At 37.5% G+C, this 20632-nt stretch overlaps 1 protein-coding gene across 2 annotated transcripts in view; it reads right to left on the minus strand.

Moving 5' to 3' along the window:
* Positions 1 to 20632, minus strand: part of cacna2d2a (calcium channel, voltage-dependent, alpha 2/delta subunit 2a) — a 224953-nt gene that overhangs the window by 191352 nt on the left and 12969 nt on the right. For both annotated transcript variants that reach the window (XM_083529148.1, XM_083529147.1), the window contains exon 2: positions 17550 to 17631. In XM_083529148.1, coding sequence (XP_083385274.1) covers positions 17550 to 17631 — 82 coding nt within the window. The remainder of the gene's footprint in view (positions 1 to 17549; positions 17632 to 20632) is intronic.

Here is a 20632-nt window from a genome sequence, read left to right on the forward strand (position 1 = left end):
ATGCTTCATATCCAAATCAATATCTAAAGAGTGTGCCTTGATGCTAAACTCTTCCAGCATCAACACAAACACAAAACATAAACCACACTAAATGGACTACTACCTTTTGAGGCAACAGTTAATTTGCACCAGTGCATGAAGATACGACTATAGCCTATCCCGGGCTCTCAAACGTTCATAGCTAATCATATACAGTACTAGTTTAAGTTATGAGTTTCAGCCAATCATTAAGGCTGATCTTTCTGTAGCTACCATGTGCTACATTGATTATTTCCAATTCCAAAAAAACCATGAGAGTTTCATAGGTATTCATAGATATCTTGCATTTTGTTTCGTGAAGCTATGTAGATTCACGCATTCTCGAAAGAATATGGGTGGACAGAGCAGGCAATAATGTTTGAGGCAGGTTTAAATAATTCCCGATGTTCTGTTTTGCCGTGTTAACATGGGTGTGGGTGTTTACTTTCGGATAAAGCAATTTCGCAGAAAGTACAGGGACAGTCAGCACTTCCTGTAAATGGTCTTTAGGACTAAGTGCTATTAAGTCAGGAAACAAATTACACTGATCAGAGGGCACTGATGAAACAGCATTGCAAGTCTAAGCACCTAGTGTGTGTGTGTGTGTGTGTGTGTGTGTATGTGTGTGTGTGTGTGTGTGTGTGTGTGTGTGTGTGTGTGTGTGTGTGTGTGTGTGTGTGTGTGTGTGTGCCCTCATAAGTCAGTACCGGAGTAACATTAGTGAGTGTTTTTACAAAAGCAAATCAGTAAACACATATCCATCTAAACACATTTCTCAAACAAATTCAGATCATTTTACTACAGAAATGAGTCTTTATTATTTCGGCATAAGGAAAGTTTTTTTTTTTTAAATAAAATCCAGCCATATTTTCAGTATTTTTTAATTAGTTAGCTCAGAACACCAACCTTTTTACTCAATATTCTGCATATACCCAGCAGTCAGTTTGTTTTTCTATGCTGTTTAACATGAAATTATATTTTTTCTCATAGAACTTGAATGTTTGTTTGGAACTCGAGTTGTGTCAGAACACTTTGGGAACGCCTCGCGTTGCCCACGCTCTGAATCAAGTGTGAAGAGCAGCACCACACGTAGTGGGGCTCGCAGGCCGACCTGGCAGAAGGCATGGAGATGGATGAGTTGATTTAATTCGGGTCCTCTCCTCCCCGGTTCAACGGGATGTGTCCCACCCGGCATCAAGATGTTGTTCTCGCCTGTGTAAAGGAGCTGGGGTTACGACTAATCACAGGGAAGAGTGTGCTTTCTCTAGTACAGAGAACCACCTTTTTGGGGGTAGTGTGGGATTCGACCGTGTTGCAGGCACAACTGTTTCCCGCCTGGATCGAAGCTATCCTCACAGCAGTCAGGAGAGTAAGAGAAGGCCAGTCACTAACTGTAAAGCAGTTTTAAAGGCTGCTGGGTCTCATGGCGACAGCATCCAATGTGATCCCACTCGGCCTCCTCAAAATGAGACCCCTCCAGTGGTGGATCAGACACAGAGGGTTCTTTGAGAAGGGCAGTCCACTCCGTATTATCAGGGTCTCGCGGCGAGCCTTTCATACCTTAGATATATGGAAATAACCTACGTTCCTGTCTCAAGGCCCCATCCTGGGAACCCCTTGTCATTGCCTAAAGCTACAGACAGACGCACAGTTTATATCCCGGGTCCTCTAAATTGGAACAGCAGATGCCCTTTCGAGACAAGGGCCGAGACCTGGGAAATGGAGGCTTCACCCCAAGGTGGTGGAGCAGATATGGCAGAGATTCTAAAGTGCCCAGATGGATCTGTTTGCGACTCAGAAGACTTTGCACTGTCCCCTCTGGTTCTCTCTCTGTCACCCAGCCCCACTGGGGCTGGACGCCATGGTGCAGACGTGGTAAAGGCTACATCTGTACACCTTTCCCCTATCGCACTGCTCCCAGGAGTTCTGGAGACAGTTCGCCGGGAAGACGCCTGTTTCCTCCTGGTGGCACCCGTTGGCCGGGCAGACAATGGTTCATGGATCTGGTGTCCCTCCTGGAGGGACCTTTTTGGGAAATCCCTCCCAGAAGGGATCTCCTCTCTCAGGCAGAAGGAACCCTGCCTCCCATAGAAGCTATGGCTGTGGCCCCTGAGGGGGCACAGTTTCTAGCAGCTGGTCTCTCTACTGAGGTAGTGGAGACTATCCTCCATTCCAGAGCTCCCTCCATGAGGAGGTCAAATGCCACCAGTTAGACCCTGTCAACTGCCCGGTTGGTTCAGTTCTGGAGTTCTTGCAGGAACAGTTTGCCACAGGGTTGGCTCTGTCAACCCTGAAGGTTTACGTGTCCACTAAAGCAGGGCAGTCGCTGGCGAAACACCCTCTCGTGACACGTTTCCTACGCACCCAGAGGCTAAAGCCTGGGATGTGACCTCTTACCTAGCCCCCAACCAAGATAAGCAAAATAGACACGTATCTCCACAGGACGAGTCCGTGGAGAAAGTCGGAGCAGCTGTTTGTCTGGTATGACCCTCATACAAAAGGTTTTCCTGCCAATAAGCAGACTCTCAGCAGGTGGATTGTAGACTCATTTTCTCATCTTATGAGTCCTCTGGTCTTCCCTCTCCTTTCGGAGTCAAGGCTTTTTATTTGCAAGCCAATTTAAATTAGCTAATTACATTAATACACTATATGACCAAAAGTATGGGAAAACCTGATTTTCGCATGCTTCTTTTTCTTTTTAACACAATTGTCAATAGACCTAAAAGAATCAAACATGTTCAATCATGACAATACACCTGTCAACAAAGCAAGCTCCATAAAGACATAGTTAGCCCTGCTTTCAGCCTTATTGAATACATTTGGGATAAACTAGAACACAATGTGCACCACAGTCATTCTCACCTGGCATCAAGGTCTGATCTCACTTGTCCTTGTGTAAATAAATAAATCCAAATCACCAATCACAATCTATTAGAAAGCCTTGCCAGACAAATGAAGGTTATAATAACTGTTTTATTAAGGGAATTAAATCTGGAACAATGTTCAACAAGAACGCTGCCCAGTTGTCCATATATGTTTAGCCATGTAGTGTAGAATTTATCTCCATCATGAAAACTATATCCAAATGATGTGAGTTCAAATCTCTGAGTGCAAATCAAAGTTTTTTTCAGGGAAGTTCCAAACAATTACAGATAAATAGATGTCAAATACACAGAAAAACACATATTTACAAGGCTATGTTGACACAGCCGGCAGTAGTGGAATATTTATTAACCCAATCTGATTTATTTATTAGCTTGATCACGCTATGTTTTTAACACGTCCTATACCTGACACTAGTCTACTATCTTATTCATCTACACTTTTTGTTTTTCATCCTTAGTTTCTTTCATTTTGCTTTGTAAATATTTGACTTTTCTATGTCACTACAGCCCAGATCTTTTCCGAAATTTTCTTCCAAAAGTTCTTCAAATGTGAAGCTATTGCGATATGTGCTTTCTAAATAATGTTATCCTGCCACCCAAATACTGTTTCACTGCTATCCTCCATCCTTCCTTCCTAGAAGTGCAAAGATTATGATGTATTGATGTATGGTTTGTTAAAGACATTTCGAGTTTTCTATACATATATTTATTATGTCTGTTCGGCAAGAATTCACTGAGATTCAGGTTGTTTTATTTATGCGTTTGTGAAGGGAGACGACAGAGACGGCAGAGAGTGCCCCCCTGTCTGTTTACTTTATTTTACAAAAGCACAGCGTTTGTTGTTATGAGTGTATACAAAAAGACCCTTTAAAGATACGAATGATGTATTGTTCTTATCTCTACGATCAAAAAAGACAGTAATTAAAGTTAGTTTTGGCGTTATAAAGAAAAATGCCACAAAACGCGCCGGCTCGTTTGTCGACCCCCAGAGGGTTAATTGTGTGAATCAAGGCAGGTTTTGGTGATGTTGATTTAAGACTTGGAGTATCAGTAAAACAAATGTTTACTGATTAAACATTTTTCCGGTAAAGTTTATTTATTTATTTTATTTCTGTAAGGATGTCGTGAGTAAATGTATGTTGCACTGAAGTGATAAAAATAGTCAAACAAAAATGTGCGCAGTATTTAGCGCGTTATTTAAATTTAGTGCAGTTAAAATTAATTTTCGTTTAAATATAAACTTTTGTTACCTAATGAATGTATCCAAGCTGAACATCCATCATATAGAACACAAGCAGTGAAAAGATGATCAGTTGATTAGAATTGTCTTTGTTCTCAGTCATGATTACATCACTGACTCCCTCTGTTTCATCCACGTTAGCCCATACTTTTTGTTGCCTTTTGTCTTGTTCGTTGTGTGCTTCATAAACTAGTCTACGTCTGTGGTGTGTGAGAGTCAGGAAAATATACACCAGTGGTAGATCAAAAAAGCAGCACAATGACAGGAAAAATGTTGATGTATTTGTACTTCGTTACTTCCCACCTCTGACTGCACCCCAGGCCTTGAGTTACATCGAGGCAAATCATTTACTCAAGTAAATTGAGTAACTCAAGTAAATTGATTACAAAAATTAATCGGGGTAAATGATTTGCCTCGATGTTTCGTTTAGTCTATTTAACTACACACTGAACACTGTGTTTCCCACAGACCATTATTACAGACACACCACCCGCTAAACTCTGGAGCACTCTGGACAGTTAACACAAAAGACTCTGTGATAATTTCAAACTAAAACATAAAGACAACACAGTTCAGTTTTCACCTTTTTTTATTTTTTTTATTTGAAATGGATTTTTATATTTTTAGTAGAGTAGTGGCATAGAGCAGGTAGTGAAGCACGTTTTAAGCTAGTGATAAATACATGGATTTAGTGCATTGAAAATTTCATGCGGCTTTTCCAGAGACACGAAAACCACATCATGATACTGTGCGAGATTTAATAAATAAATACAAGAGTGAGAAAAATAATGAGATTCATTAAACGAATAGTTTCCCATAACCTACTGTACACGACCACTGTGGAGGGACTTTTTAAACGCACTGTATTTGTATTTTGATGTAATATGGCAATTAAAGGCACTAAATGGGTTTAGTTTTTCCAGATATTTTTGTATGCAATTTCAGCAATATAAATGTTAATTTTTCTAAATAAGGAAACAAATGACTTGTTCATTTTAGAAGACCTGTCTTATTTTCTCTCTCTTATATAGCATTGCTCTTTAATAAAGAAAAAGTACTTCTTATCTGATTATTCAATGGAATAATGGTTAGAATACTTGATTACTAAAATAATCGATAGCAGAAGCCCTAGACTTTACTAACACCCTTGTAGCTAAATGAACACAAATCTGGGGCTGCATGAGTGCTGCTGGTACTGGGGAGCTGCCATTAATTGAGGAAAACATGGATTCCAAAATGTACTGTAATGTACTGTACTTAGATAACAATAGTGCCTACATGTTTTTACATGTTCACAGGTGTACTTACTTTTGTTGGCAGCTATTTTGATAATAATGGCCGTATGTTAAGTTATCTTCCCGTGGGCTCACCACCTGCAGGAGGGACCGTAAGGGACGGTGCTGTGAGGATTGGGCAGCAGTCGAAGGCGGGGGCCTGCTTAGACTGCTGCCCCAGCAACCCGAATTACGGATAAGCGGGAGAAAATGAATGAGTGAATGGATGAATGTTAAGTTATTTTCAAAGAACAGTAAATCTGTACTGCTATACAAGCTGCATATTGAATACTCTAAAATATATAAAAGTTTCATTTTTATAGTATTGTCCCTTGAGAAGATATACTAAAATGGTTGCTTAAATGTGATTTGTTTACTTACTCTTATGAGATACTGTATATTCACATATATATTCCATGTTTAGATTTCTGTGATTTGGACATTCTAATTGCTATTTTTTTTGTGATTTATCCAAATTATAAAAAGCACTGTAATGCTTTTGCAATGCAATTTATGTTTATTATGTCTTTAAAACAGGAGGTAATGTTTGCTACATCTTACTAACTGCTTTCGTTTCTAACTGCTTTTATCATAAAATCCATATTTCTCAGAAGTTGTATCCTTAATGGCCCTTTTATGACTACACAGCACCGTTAATAGCATTGAGAACATACATAGTATGTGATTAGGATTTAGTCTGCAAATGTATATAGTACTTTTTAATTCCATATATGATTAAAAACATTTAAATAAAGAACTGTGATCAAACAAACAAACAGCAAGTGTGTTGGTGGTCGGTGTGAATAATACATTAGCTTGCTAAACAGAAAGCAGCTAATGGGTCAGAAGGTGCAAAGAGCAGCTTTTCAGGATTCTGCTGATAAGCTTGTGTTACTGCAGACTGATTTTCTACCCTACATCTTATTACACAACTCAAGCGCCCATCTGTTGTAAACCAGCTGGAATATGGAGGATAATTTTCTCAGGAGGACAGGTCAGGTGAAAGTGGTAGTCTGGTTACTGGATTAAATTTGTGTGTTTAAATGAATACTGGAATACAGCATACAGTATAAGCTCACAAATACAGTGCTCTCCACTAACCTTTTTTTCATAAAACTGTTGTGATTGCAAATGTTTGGTATCCATGAAAGCAAAGTATGTTTTGTGAATTTATTTCAACTAAATGTCTCATATGTGTATATACAACATACAACCATTACTGTCTAAATAGCTAGCAACAAAATAGAGTACACCCTAAGTGATAACAGCTGTATGTCATGTAACCATGCAAAGCCACATATCCTATTCATCATGTTCTTGTTTTTGTCTGCTTGACAGGACCAAACATATTTGTGTATCTTATATTATCCTTTGAGTACAATTCTCTCATACTGACCACTGGATGTTTAACATGGCACCTCATATTAAAGACCTCTCTCTGAGGATTTGAGAATTAGAATTGTTTCTCTTCACCAAGATGGCCAAGGCTATAAAAAGATCGGTAACACCCTGAAACTGAGTTACAGTATGGTGGCCAGGGTCATACAGGTTTTCCAAGACGGTTTCACTTGGATTAAGCCTCACAAGGGTCGATCAAAGAAGTTGAGTCCCTGTGTTGTGCATCATGTGCAGAAGCTGCCTTCAAAAAACAGATGCATAAGTGATGCCAGCATTGCTTTAGAGGTTACAGAAGTAGAAGGTCCACATGTCAGTGCTCAGACCATATGCCACACACTGCAAGAAGTCGGTTTGCATGGCCATCATCTCAGAAGGAAGCCTCTTCTGAAGCTGGTTTACAAAAAAGATAAACTTGTTTGGCTCAGATGGTGTCCAGCATGTATTATTATTGTTTTATTGTTGTTAAATATATTGTAATATTACTATATTATTCGTACTGTAATTCCTTTTTACGTGAGGAACAAAGTTATAATCTGAGTTCACTTAGAAATGTATTAAGTGGCGGAATACAAGTTTGTTTAGTCTCTGCCTCTGACTTAAGTGATTTTTTTAATTATTACTATTTAACATGAGAACATACGCAACAATGCCAGGGGTATAAAAAAAAGGAACTAGAGTAAACGCAGTGTAACTGTGGCTACTTACTGTGTACCAGAAATAAGATTTGTTTTGCGCATGCTAACCAGGAAGTGACAAGCAGCAAACGATATGGCTATGGATTCCTTAGCGCTTTATATCCAGCTTCAAAAATGTCTCTGAAAAGTAGAAAATCCTGACAAATGTCGGGTAAGTGAATAATTGAAAGATGGAAGGAATGAAAACATTAGTAAAAGTATTCTTAAATAAGTCCAACAGTTTAGTAGAACATATCTTTAGAAAATTTTATATTATATGTAAAAAAATGCACACACACATGTAAACTATTTATTTGAAGTTTTTCATTTATTTAGTTTTATTTAATCTATTTAATTTGTGCCAATTTAATTGATTACTCAATTTAATCAAAATAATGAAAAGTGTATTACATTAATTTGATTTATTCATATTTAAAATTGTTTTTTAAATGTATACTGTTCAAATGTTAATGATCATAAATGTTAATAATAATAATAATAATAATAATAATAATAATAATAATAATAATAAACTGTTAATTAAAAACAACCAGCAATTTCCTGTTTTGCATTTCTTTCCCCTAACCATACCGAAATTGAACCGAACAATGACTTAAAAACCCAAAGTATATACCAAACTGTGAATTTTGTGCACTTTTGAAGGAATATATATTACAGTACAGACCAAAAGTTTGGACACACCTTCTCATTCAAAGAGTTTTCTTTATTTTCATGACTATGAAAATTGTACAGTCACACTGAAGGCATCAAAACTATGAATTAATACATGTGGAATTATATACATAACAAAAAAGTGTGAAACAATTGACAATATGTCATATTGTAGGTTCTTCAAAGTAGCCACCTTTTGCTTAGATTACTGCTTTGCACACTCTTGGCATTCTCTTGATGCCTACTTTGAAGAACCTACAATATGTCATATATTTTCAGTTCACTTTTTTGTTATGTATATAATTCCACACGTGTTAATTCATAGTTTTGATGCCTTCAGTGTGACTCTACAATTTTCATAGTCATGAAAATAAAGAAAACTCTTTGAATGAGCAGGTGTGTCCAAACTTTTGGTCTGTACTGTATATATAATATATATAAACTTTTGGTCTGTACTGAGATTTAATCCAAAATAGTACCAAAAGAAAGTCCTTACTATCAAGCAGGTAGAGTGAGTCTAGCCCAGAGCAAGCTGAGAAATGTCAAGGAATCCTTGAGAAGAATATCAGGCTATCAGTTTGAAAACTCAAACACTGAAGTCCATAAAAAATATGTCTCATCATTAAGAGAGAGACACCTTAAACTTGGCCGAGCAAAAAATGCCAACCTGGCAAGATTTGTTAATAATAATAATAATAATAATAATAATAATAATAATAATAATATAGTAATTTTATAAATTCCCTCCAGTAAAATGTCAAAAACTGATAATTGGTCATAAAAGGGAATTGTAACGTTCTGAGATATTGCTGCTAAATGAAGTGTTACAAGTTGAAGCAAAGTTAAATGTCATGGTCTAATGAACTATGAGTGCAAATCACTTTCATGTGTGAGTAGTCTTTATTTAGGCTGTTTACTCTGTATTAAGGGGTCAAGTTCATTTAAATATCTTTATAACGCCTAACGGCTGAATGCTCGAATCTGATTGGACTTGAAAAGTAGTTCTGGCTGTATCGTGAATGTTAATTCATTTATGCCACCTTTTATTACATTATTGTCTCAGTAGTAAAAATTATATAATTCACAGAGTGGCTGGTAATAAATGGGTTTTAAAATGTGATGTTTAATAAAGTAAAGACAAAAAAATGTATGCTGGCGATATTTTCATTAAAAGATATTCATTTAATGCTTATGGAAGGGGTCTTGATTGTAATATATTTGCAAGAGTCAAGATGCTTTCTAAAGTTTATCAGATTTGTTCAGAATTTTACAGTTTACATTTTTTTTTTATTTTTTATAAAGTTTAAATAATAAAGAGAGAGAGAGAGAGAGAGAGAGAGAGAGAGAGAGAGAGAGAGAGAGAGAGAGAGAGAGAAAGAGAAAGAAAGAGAGAGAGAGAGAGAGAGAGAGAGAGAGAGAGAGAGAGAGAGAGAGAGAGAGAGAGAGAAAGAAAAAGAGAGATAGAGAAGAGAGAGATAAAGAGATTGTTCTCATTGTATAGAATGTCTTTGGATGTCGTAGGTTTAAATTTGTTGCAACTTTGATTCCCTTGGTCAAATTTGCATAATTTTCAAGGTAAACAGTGGTTAATATTTGTGTGAGATATGAGTTCCGATCCCAGCACTACCAAGCTGCCACTTCTGGGTCCTTGAGCAAGGCCCCTAAACCCTTATTTGCTCAGTTGTATTTCAAATGTCCTAAATGTAAATGTAAATCTAACACCAGTGAGATTTGCAATCAGAAAAACAACACCTGCTAAGGGTCCATGGGGAAATTTATCAGAATCAGAATCAGATTTATTGAAGTTTGTTGACACACAAGAACTGGTAGGATGACAGTACAATGTGGATAATATCATCATCATCATCATCATCATCATCATCATCATCATCATCATCATCATCCACTTTTACAACCACAGAACTTCCTAAAAGAGAAAAAATGATTAGCACGGCTAGTGTACTTGAAGGGGGAATAAAAACTCATTGAAAAAAATTGCTCAGTACCATTTCGTTAAAAATATCACCTCAGTCTGCAAGTTCATACCTAATCATTATTATTCACGCCTAAAAATATATATATTGACGACTCGATTCTGGAACACATGAGGGTTGAACAATTGTAGTTCCTGTAGTGCTCTCTCCTTCTTATCTTTCACCCATTGCTCTGTCTTTCTACTCCTACTCCTCACTTCCTCACTCTTTTCACAACAGCTCTTCTGGCTTCGGTGAATAAAGCATATGCATCTGCTCTGTCCAATCTCCATCTCGTCTTCCCACGCACACGTGTACACACACACACTCACACACAATCAAAAAGAAGAGATGGTCTGAGTTAATTGTGGATCTACAAAACACTCACAAGTGCAAGAGAAGTGTGTGTGTGTGTGTGTGTGTGTGTGTGTGTGTGTGTGTGTGTGTGTGTGTGTGTGTATGTTGAATTATTCATGCTGATTGGACCATCCTCTTAAAAAAAAAAAGCCGGGGGCCTAACATGAGTTGTCATAACCTTCAGCAGGAGAGGCGTTAAGAGACGGAGCTGGAAAATGGCCCTGCAAGAGTTCTATTTATATCACTGCTGCTGATGTAGGTACAGTTTGTTAGTGTGTGTGCGTTGCATGTGAGTGTGTGTGTCTGAGGGCGGGAGGGGGGCTGGGCTAATGTTTATCTAACAGTACTGACAGAGAGAAAAAGAGAGGAATACTTTTTACACACACACACACACACACACACACACACACACACATACAAATACCCCTCTTTGACAGTTAGATGAACAGTAGGCCATCAATAAGCCACAGTCACACTACACTTCATTCCATTGACTTCCATTTATACGCATGCAAATGCTGGAGAGCAGAAGCAGGTCTGAAGGTCTGTTTGTTGCTCTCTGTCACATGAAGACATGTGACCAATTTAACAAAACACAGCTTTAAAAAAAAGATATAGTCAAAAAGGAGCTGCATCTTTGGCGATATTTTTAGTTGTGTGCACAAACAGAAGGTATATTTTAACATAAGCGCATAATGTTATATCCGGTTGTTGACCATATTCACATTAGTAATTCACTACTGAACTTGTTCTCTGATCGAACTCATTCCCACCTCTCACATTACACACCTGTCTACGATAAAATCACCTACATACACTCACACACTACGAATGTATACCATCCATTTACACACCCAGTTCAATATTATAGCAAGTGCTAGCACAGTGGGTACAATGTTGGATTTCTGTTCAGAAGGTCATGAGTTTAAACCTTAGCATGGACAAGATGCTATTGTTGAGCTTTCGACCTGCTAACCCCTTACATGCTCAATTGTAAGTCGGTACAGATTATTGCATGTAGTTCTGAATAAGGGTGTCTCTCAAATGGCATAAATGTAAATTTTAGAAGTATTTGTTGGTGCTGGTTGATGCAGAGAGCAACACTGTGGTACTGAGAATTTTCCTCAGAGCTGAGGTATTTCACATTACACCCCTTTACATCCAATCGGCCGTTCTGTGCCACTGACAGCTGGATTTTAATTCTTCTTAATAGCTACCGATATTATGGCATATAAAAATCACGCATTAACACTGTGACCTCATAATGTTATTTTAATACGGTAAAATTTTAACACCTACATATATATATATATAATTTTCTTTTTTTTTTTTTATAGATATACATTCATAGACCTTTACAGCAATGTCAGTGCAGACAATTAGTACCCAATGTACCATCGCTTTGCCTCCTGGAAACTGCTCGCCGAGGTCCTACTGAGTGTCTGGCAGTTTTTGAATGACAGGAAAAACCCGGGCAGTTATCCAGTCTAATCCCACAGTGCAGCTAAACACTTGAATCTGATTGGTCAGAAGCCTTATATTTATTACTTTTGAACATATAACAGCACATATAGTTCTGGTTGTAATAAGAATAACTAATACATGGTAGTAACTGCTTATTCACAGGAACTTATACTGCAGGAGCTCAATGAGGCGAATGATAAACAGGGTAAAAAATGTGTTCAACAAAAATGCATACCAAATAGTAATTCAGTAAATAAATAAATAAATAAATAAATAAATAAATAAATAAATAAATAAATAAATAAAAATTTGTGGACACCTAAGCATAAGAATTCTATCTACTTTTTAAAAATCCCGTTCCAAATTTAGTCCCCATGTCCTGTTATAATAACCTCCACTCTTCAAGTGTGTGATGTACGTATTCATCAAGACTCTTTACTGTTTTGACACCGAGGTACTGGAATGAATTTCCACTAGATGTCCGAACATCTGAATCAAACTCTTCAAACAACGAGTGAAGACCTACCTTTCCTGAAACATTTAAACTAGCACTTATGCTACCTATTTGTTTTATGTATCTAAGTATTAAAAAAAATCCTCTCAACAGAGTTTACGTGCTGACGGTATCCGAACTCTTTAACCAGTGTCAAATAATTCATTGATAGAGGCTTCAAAGCACTTTTGTATGTCATTCTGGATAACAGGCACCTTCTAAATGCCATAAATGTAAATGTAGTTTAAGTAAAGGGAAAAAAACTTCGTTCACTGCATCCAAAGCCATCCTTTACAACTGTTTGCCTCCAATGTTGTAGTAACAATTTGTGAAAGAACCAACTATTGCTACAAAAAGTCAAATGTCCCAATTCTTTTGTCTATATAGTGTATTCCAAACACAATGCAGTCCAATTTTAGTTTCATGGAACTAACTTAGGAAGAAAAATAACACACTTTCAATTTATTTTCAGACCTTAACTCTTTACAGGAAAGAGGGGGATATTGGAATAAACTGGCCATGAAGAAAAAGAGGGAGTGAAGGGAGAGCGTCTTGTTAGCAGCCCGCTGTAGCCCTGGGAAGATTTCTATCAGATGCACGTACGGGGAGAGGCATCCAGTTAGAAAATGACTTTTTCTGCACATGCTGGGCCATTTAGCACACCCTGTGATGACTCCTGTTTGGGCTGGAGATAAATGCTGTTTCTCTCAATTTCTCTCTCTCTCACACACACACACACACACACACACACACACACACACACACACACACACACACACACACACACACGCAGACACACACACCTCTCCCTACAACTATTTCATGTCCAAACATACTAGCTGTATTCCGCCTGTCCCATCTGTCTACCTGTTCTTTTTTCTCTTCTTCCTTCCTAAAGCTTTGCAAACACAAAACGAAAAATAGACACAACCAAACAGGAAAATAGCTTCATTAACTGCGTTTCCCATATCATTTCTGCCCAGGAATGTGCACAAGCCGAGTCACAGAAGACTAAAAAAACAGAGATGAATTGTGTGGCAATGATTCGAAAAACATCTATTATGTACTTATTACTTTTGGGTTCATGGATAAGCACAAAACAATAATATAGTCTAGAATTTTTGTTTTACAGTTTTGTTCGAGGACAATATTCTCCTTGTACACACTGTATAAAACTGACTGATGACCTTTTTAGATTTTTGTATATGATAAGATAATGATTCCAAGGACTATAACACAACCAGAGTCCTTCTTGTTGCTCATTTTTATGCCATAAATACATTTATAATATACTTCAGAAGTGAACACTTTTGAAGAATAACTATATTAGGCATATGACCTGGCCCTGTTTGGTTCAAATCCAAAATCTAATCCATGCATCTGCAGGCATACAATAATAATTGCATATAAACCACTCGTTCTTGAGATATCGTGCTAATGCGAACCTTCGCCAAATTCTTAGCTCAAAATCCCAAATCGAAGATTTTCCACTGAAGCAAACTTGATGAAAAATGGTAAAGCACCATCTTGTGCGGGAGAGGAGCGTTTTCTGCAGTAACCCTCATTGTCCAGAGAAGTGACAAGGTCACGCTGAATGTCCCGTGTGGCCCAGCAGAGCTGAGCATGAAAAAGGCACGGTTTTCTTGGCATTCAATCAACTCGTTTTTTTGCAGTCGAGAAGCAGCACTGGCCCATGGGCAGATCCTCCTTTGAGAATTCTGTGACATTTCTGACAAGAAATGGATTTGCAATGCATGGCAGGACTTTGCCCAGGATGAAGTCTTCAAAGTGAGTTTTGAATGAGCATGATCCAGATGGTGGCTTTCATCTTTGTGTGTGTGTGTGAATTTTTTTTTTTTTTTTGCTTCGAAGAAAAGTTGTGGGAAGTAGAGCAGGCCATCCTGCGTGTCCTGCTACTCTGATGCAACCAGAATTCTTTGGAAACAATCACCTGGTGTTTGACATTTAAGCCACTGGGGTGAGAGATTATACACTGATCAGCTATAAAATTGAAACCCAAGACAGGTGACGTGAATAGCATTGATGATCTGGTCACCATGGCGACTATATTAGGCAGCAGGCAAACGGTTAGTTTTCGAAGTTGATTTGTTGGAAGTAGGAAGGATCTGAGCCGCTTTGACAAAACAGCAGGTCTTGTAAGGTGTTACTGTATGTAGTGGTAAGTAGCCCCAAACATATTATAGGTATCAGGGCAAATCAATGCAGCATAGCTTGCTGTTTATAATGCTGACCCCTGAAAGCTCCTACAATAGGCACATGAGCATCAAAGCTATACTATGCAACATTGGAAGCTGGGGCTTTTATTCTTGTGGTTGATCTACATATCAGCACCTTCATGTTCTGCTCATTGTGCACAAAATCCAAACCTTATTTACAGAAGCGTTTCCATTTTTTTTTTTACAAATCACTTTTTGAATGGCCTCTAAACATCTCTGGCATTACTATGAAATAAGTTTTGGACACAGTCATGAGTTTGCATAGCAAGCAGTGCTGAATCCAAAACCTCTTGGAAAGTCTCAGTGATGTTTTCTCTTGTTTTTTAAGTACTTTTGAAGTCTTATTAAATCTCAGTTCTATTGCACTCAAATCTAACACTCTTACATGTTTAAGATAGGTGTCATCTCTTCAAAACAGCCATCTCATGTTGGTCAATTTCCTGTGCATATTGTGAAATGCTTTCTCCTTACATTTCTCGGCAGTTTGTTTAGTCCCACCACCAGCCAGCTGTCCACCATCAGGCAATAGCTACCTACAGAGGACATTTGCTTCCCCTGAGACATGTGAATCTGCATCTTTTCAGAATGCTGTCCATGACCACATCTCCAGTTCACTGGTTGTCTTTTTTAGAACTTTTGGAATAAAGTCATTTCACTGTACACTACAAAATACATGGCTTATGCTCTAAAATAATTAAGCCTAAAAACACCAACGCCTCTGTTTTTACCTCCTACTGTACTTCCTTCAATTATTTTGTTCAAACTGGGCTCTTTTGTTAGTCACAGTGGCATGCTTTCTTTATGCCTTTCTTAGCAGGAACCAACGCATGCACCTATTTTCCTTTCTGAAAACTCTTTTACTTCCTGAACGCACTTTTTATTTTTTTTACTTTTTACCTTGTGCCGATTAGCTTGCTAACAGACGTGGATCAAGCCAAACTAAAAAAAAAAACGATTCCCTGCGCAAAGCCGTCGTTGTCATGGTGACAGGGTTGCAGGATATCTGACTAGATAGGTTATGAATCATATTTAGCCAAGTTCTTCGAGGAACAGTAGGTAGCAAGGAAGCGTTTTGTTCTCTGAGGCATGAATAATAAATACACAGATGATTATGGTTTTATGGTCTAGGTGGCTACACCGTTTGATGATGGCTAGATGATGGACGACTAAAATGAATCATCAAGAACAGTGATACTGCACAAGAACAATTTTGATAATATTAAATCCTATAAACAGTTTATGTAGTTAACCATAACAATCCATGTGATAACACCCCTAATGAGAAAATCTCATGTTAGTCTGGTGTCATCGCTACGGCACGCAATTAGCACTGCTGCTGCAAATGTGAGTCTTTGAAGGCTGTGAACACACGCATACGCACACACACACACACACGCGCGCGCACACACACACACACACACACACACACACACACACACACACACACACACACACACACACACACACACAAGCTGTAGTGCCAAACCATATGCCGATTATCGGGCTCCCATACTGAGAGACTTAAAAGAGATACAGTGTGAGTGTGTGTGAGGAAAACCCTTAGCAAGTGTGTGTAGACAGAAGATACAGTCTCAGAAGGCAGGCACTGACTAATAAACACTGTCACTGTCACTCAGAAGCACAGAGAACACGAATCAATTAACCACAGGAATCACACTGGACTGAAATGAAACTTCTGGTCCGAAACCCAAAGCCAGAATTACTATTAATAATCATGTATTTATGTTCTGTTTTATTTATGGTTTCAAAGGAAACCTAATGGAAAACAGTAAAGCGGTGATAAATACAATTCATTTCATACAGAATTTTTTTGTGGTTTTTTTTTATTATTGCTGCAGGCTTATTGCTGCTGGATTTTGCTGTTTTATTGTTTTTTATTACTTTTTTTTAATTTGCAATTTAACAACTTGTGTATTGAGCTTCCCTTTTTTCAAAAAACTACCGATGTGAATTGGTAAAAATTGTAGGTACATGATTCCTCTTCTAGACACATATATATAGCAATGATATACATTGTCTGTCTCTCTAATATATTCATACACTATATGGGCAAATGTTTTTGGACACCTGACTATAAGATTCGTATGGCCTTTTTGAACACCCCATTCCACATTAAGTGCCAAAATGCTTTTATAATAATATCCTACACTCCTCTGGAAATATGTTCTACCAGATTTTGAAGTGTGCTTGTAGGGATGTAGGGTGATGAAGCCTGGGGAACACTCAGCATTGAAATTCCCCCCAAAGGTGTTCAAACAGGGTGAGGTCAGAGCTCTAGAGCAGGCCACTCAAGATCTTCCAAACCAAACCCATGTACACCATAAAGCTTGCTTTGTGCACAGGAGCACTGACATTGTGGAACAAGTTTGGTCTCCTAGTTCAAATGAAAAAAGTCCTATACAATTGTCATGGTAACAGTTTGGGGAAGCAGCACATATTGCAGGAAAAGTCATGTATCCCAATAATTTTGTTCATATAGTGTATATGTATTGTCTTTTTCTCACTCTTTCACAATATACTTGTGCAATTGAACAGAACACAGGCTACTCGTTCATTTAATGCAGACAATGCATTAACAAAGCAGCGAGTTCAATTTCTATAACATTGTTGTATAAAATGGGTGCACATTACACGTAGCACATGACATTTTTTGGAGTCATTTTGAAAAATTGATAGCTAATTTGAACATTGCAGCATTTGCTTGCTTGAGCTTTTGTTTTTTGTTTTTTCAGATATCTGTAAAAATCACAACATCCAGGAGGGACAAATAATTATTCTCACAGTGCATAGAATAAATTGCAAATCCATTATTATAAGTGCAAAAGCCATGCAATAAGACTTACTGATTTCATCTGGTGAACTCCGGTGACCTGTGGTAGAACCTTATTCAATTCCTTCTCTATACGGCCTGCCCAGTGGATCATCCTGAGAATGAGAAATTTAGCAGAATTAGGCAGATACCCCTTATTAATACATTTTTTTTTAATGATCTTAATCTCTGGACTGCATATTTGAAGCTCTGGAAAAGAAGCATAAATGACTAGGAAACAAAGTGAACTAGAATGTTAGCCTACAATGGAACCTAAAGTATAAGTAAGAGCTGGTGCTTTAGCTATTCAAAGCAGCGACAGGTTCTAACAAAATCCAGGCTCAATGATCACAGGCATAGAAACAGAAAGACATAAAGGGGAAAAATGGCTTCCAGAAAAAAAGTATTTGAACACAGTATATGAACAGAGTAAAACTTGTACATCATTAATAACTGGTACTGATGTTCATTATATTATATCCTTTATCACTTGCAAGTTGATTTGATTTTAAAAATAACATGCCTAATGTTTGAATGATTCTCTTTCCAGAAATATGTCATGTTCCAGTTTTCATTTTGCACAGCAAAATGGTGGACTAAACAACAGAGTATTAAAAACAGTGTAAGCATCCAGGCCTACATGTCAGGATTTCAGGAACTATTTTCAGGAAGTTATTCATTTCTAAGTAGCACTACATTTCCCACGAACATTAGCAGACTGTGGTAGCAGCAGCTTTAAACGTAATTGATTACTTGGCAGCCGAACACCACATTGCGGTATTTGATCTTACCAGTGATTATTGTGGGAATTACAGCACGTAGAGACTGTGCGGCTCAAATTACTGCTGGGAACAAGTACGTCTGCCTTGCTGGTAGCCTTATTACTAACCCACTGTTAAGGAATCTGCCATATTTCTCATAAGAGGTCTGTAATTTTTTTCCAGCTAATCATAATCACACAGGACATGATTAAATGCAAGGCAGATACTCCAACATTTTTCGATAAAATTAGCGTTCATTTTAATGTCCTTTGTTTGACTTCTAATTTTTGCTAATTATCATCACCATTAGCATTTCATGTAAAGTGATTTGACCTGCTTCATCCTTTCGGGTCTTAACTCTTTTTTTTTTTTTGTTGTTCATTTTAGTGAAAACAATTTTAACAGTTTTTGCCTAAATTGTTTGGTGGCATTCCACATACACTACATGAACAAAAGTTTGTAGACATCCAGCCATAGGGTCCTTATGTGCTTTTTGGAAATCCCATACCACATTTAGTTGCCAATTTTTGTTGTAATATCCTTCACGCTTCAGTAAAAAATGTTCAATAGATTTTGTGTATGTGGTGATTTTTGATCCTTCAGCCACAAGGGTGTTACTAAGTCACAAAAAGATGTCAGCGTTCCAATTCCTCCCGAAGATGTTCATTTTGTTTGAGGTCGGAGCTCTAGAGCAAGCCACTCAATATCTTCCACTTTATCCCATGTAAACCATATCTTCATGGGCATGGCTTTGTGCACTGTGGTATTATCATACTGAAACATTTTTGGGTATCATAGTTCAAGTGAAGGAAAAGTTTAACCTTACTCCATCTTTGTGGTAACAATTTGGGGAACATGCACATGTGACTGGAAAAGTAGTGTCCATATACTTTTGTCCATATAGTGTAAAAAACTATAATATACTTATTTAGTGTTAAGATGAAGAAAACATACATAAATATGCATTGATTAATTTTATTTCATTTTAATGAACTCTATTTATGTCGACTGAAAGAAACAGTGAGTCAAGATGATGCAAAATGAACAGTGGTAGATAGTAATCAAGTATTTTCACTTGTTACTGTACTTACATTTTATACTATAATACATTTTTTCAAGTACATTTTCATTGCATTTTCATTAAGCAAAGCGTTTACTTTCACTACCTTTTAATGAAAGAACATGTTTTTTTGTACTCCACTACATTTCAAAGTACATACACTACACATAAAGTGAAAGCATAAATGCCTTTAAATAGCCGACAAGAGTCCACAAACATAACCCCACAATTCTGCCATGGTGTATTTAAAGTAAGGTTTCTCTCATCGTGGGCCTGTAACGATAGGCTAATAATGATTCCAAACTAATTGCCATAGGTCGGCTATTTTCCTTTTGCTACTTAATTACATTGAAAATCAAATGCATTTGTGCTTTTGTTCAAGTAGATATGTAAAAAAAAAAAAAAACTGGAGCAATGTGTACGCAGAATCTTTGTATTGTAATTTTCACCCAAGTACAGGAATAGTACACTTCGGAAATAAAAGAAATGGGCGGAGCCATGTCTTCCAGGCCATGTCAATTTCATCCAATCACAAGGACACGGAAGCAAGATTTTTGCAGATATTTTTTTAACTAGTGGAAACATAAACAGAAAGGATGTGAATTATCAGTAATTGCAGGGGTTGATGGGAGACATAGTCTTGTCGCTCTTGGCATAATCCTGTCAGTTACAGTTTAAATTGTTTATCAGTGTTAAACTATGGAGGTCTGAGGTGAAATATTTTCAACTTGGCAATATAATATCCTCAGAGTAAACATCACTGAATATCATGGCATGGTAATATTGTGCATTGTCAATAATATGATTATATCCAACAAAATGTGCCTCAATTTTCCGTTACACAGGCTACTAAATTTTTAAGAATGTGTTTAAACCCGGCTTTTTTTCCCACACTATTACCAGTCTGCAGCGTTGCTAGTTTTTGTGATGGTGACACATTTTCTATTTACAGGCTAAATCTACAAAAATGCATTTGCTGTCAATGGGGTATTTTCACACGTTGAAGGTATCAGACATGGACAGACAATAGCATGGTGTTGCGGGGTAACAGGAAGCTTTTAACGGCTTTATCTAAAAGTCCTTAATGGTCCGAGATTTGTAACCAGGGCCTGCAGTGTGAAATTAGGCTTATCTTCACTATGCAGCCTTAGAACACACTTACAGAATGTGTGTGTGTATGTGTGTATGTGTGTATGTGTGTGTGTGTGTGTGTGTGTGTCTGTGTGTCTGTGTGTGTCTGTGTGTGTCTGTGTCTGTGTGTGTCTGTGTGTGTGTGTACGCTTGCAAATGAAAATG

This window comes from Silurus aristotelis (genome assembly GCF_946808225.1).
Source record: "Silurus aristotelis genome assembly, chromosome: 2".
Taxonomy (NCBI): domain Eukaryota; kingdom Metazoa; phylum Chordata; class Actinopteri; order Siluriformes; family Siluridae; genus Silurus; species Silurus aristotelis.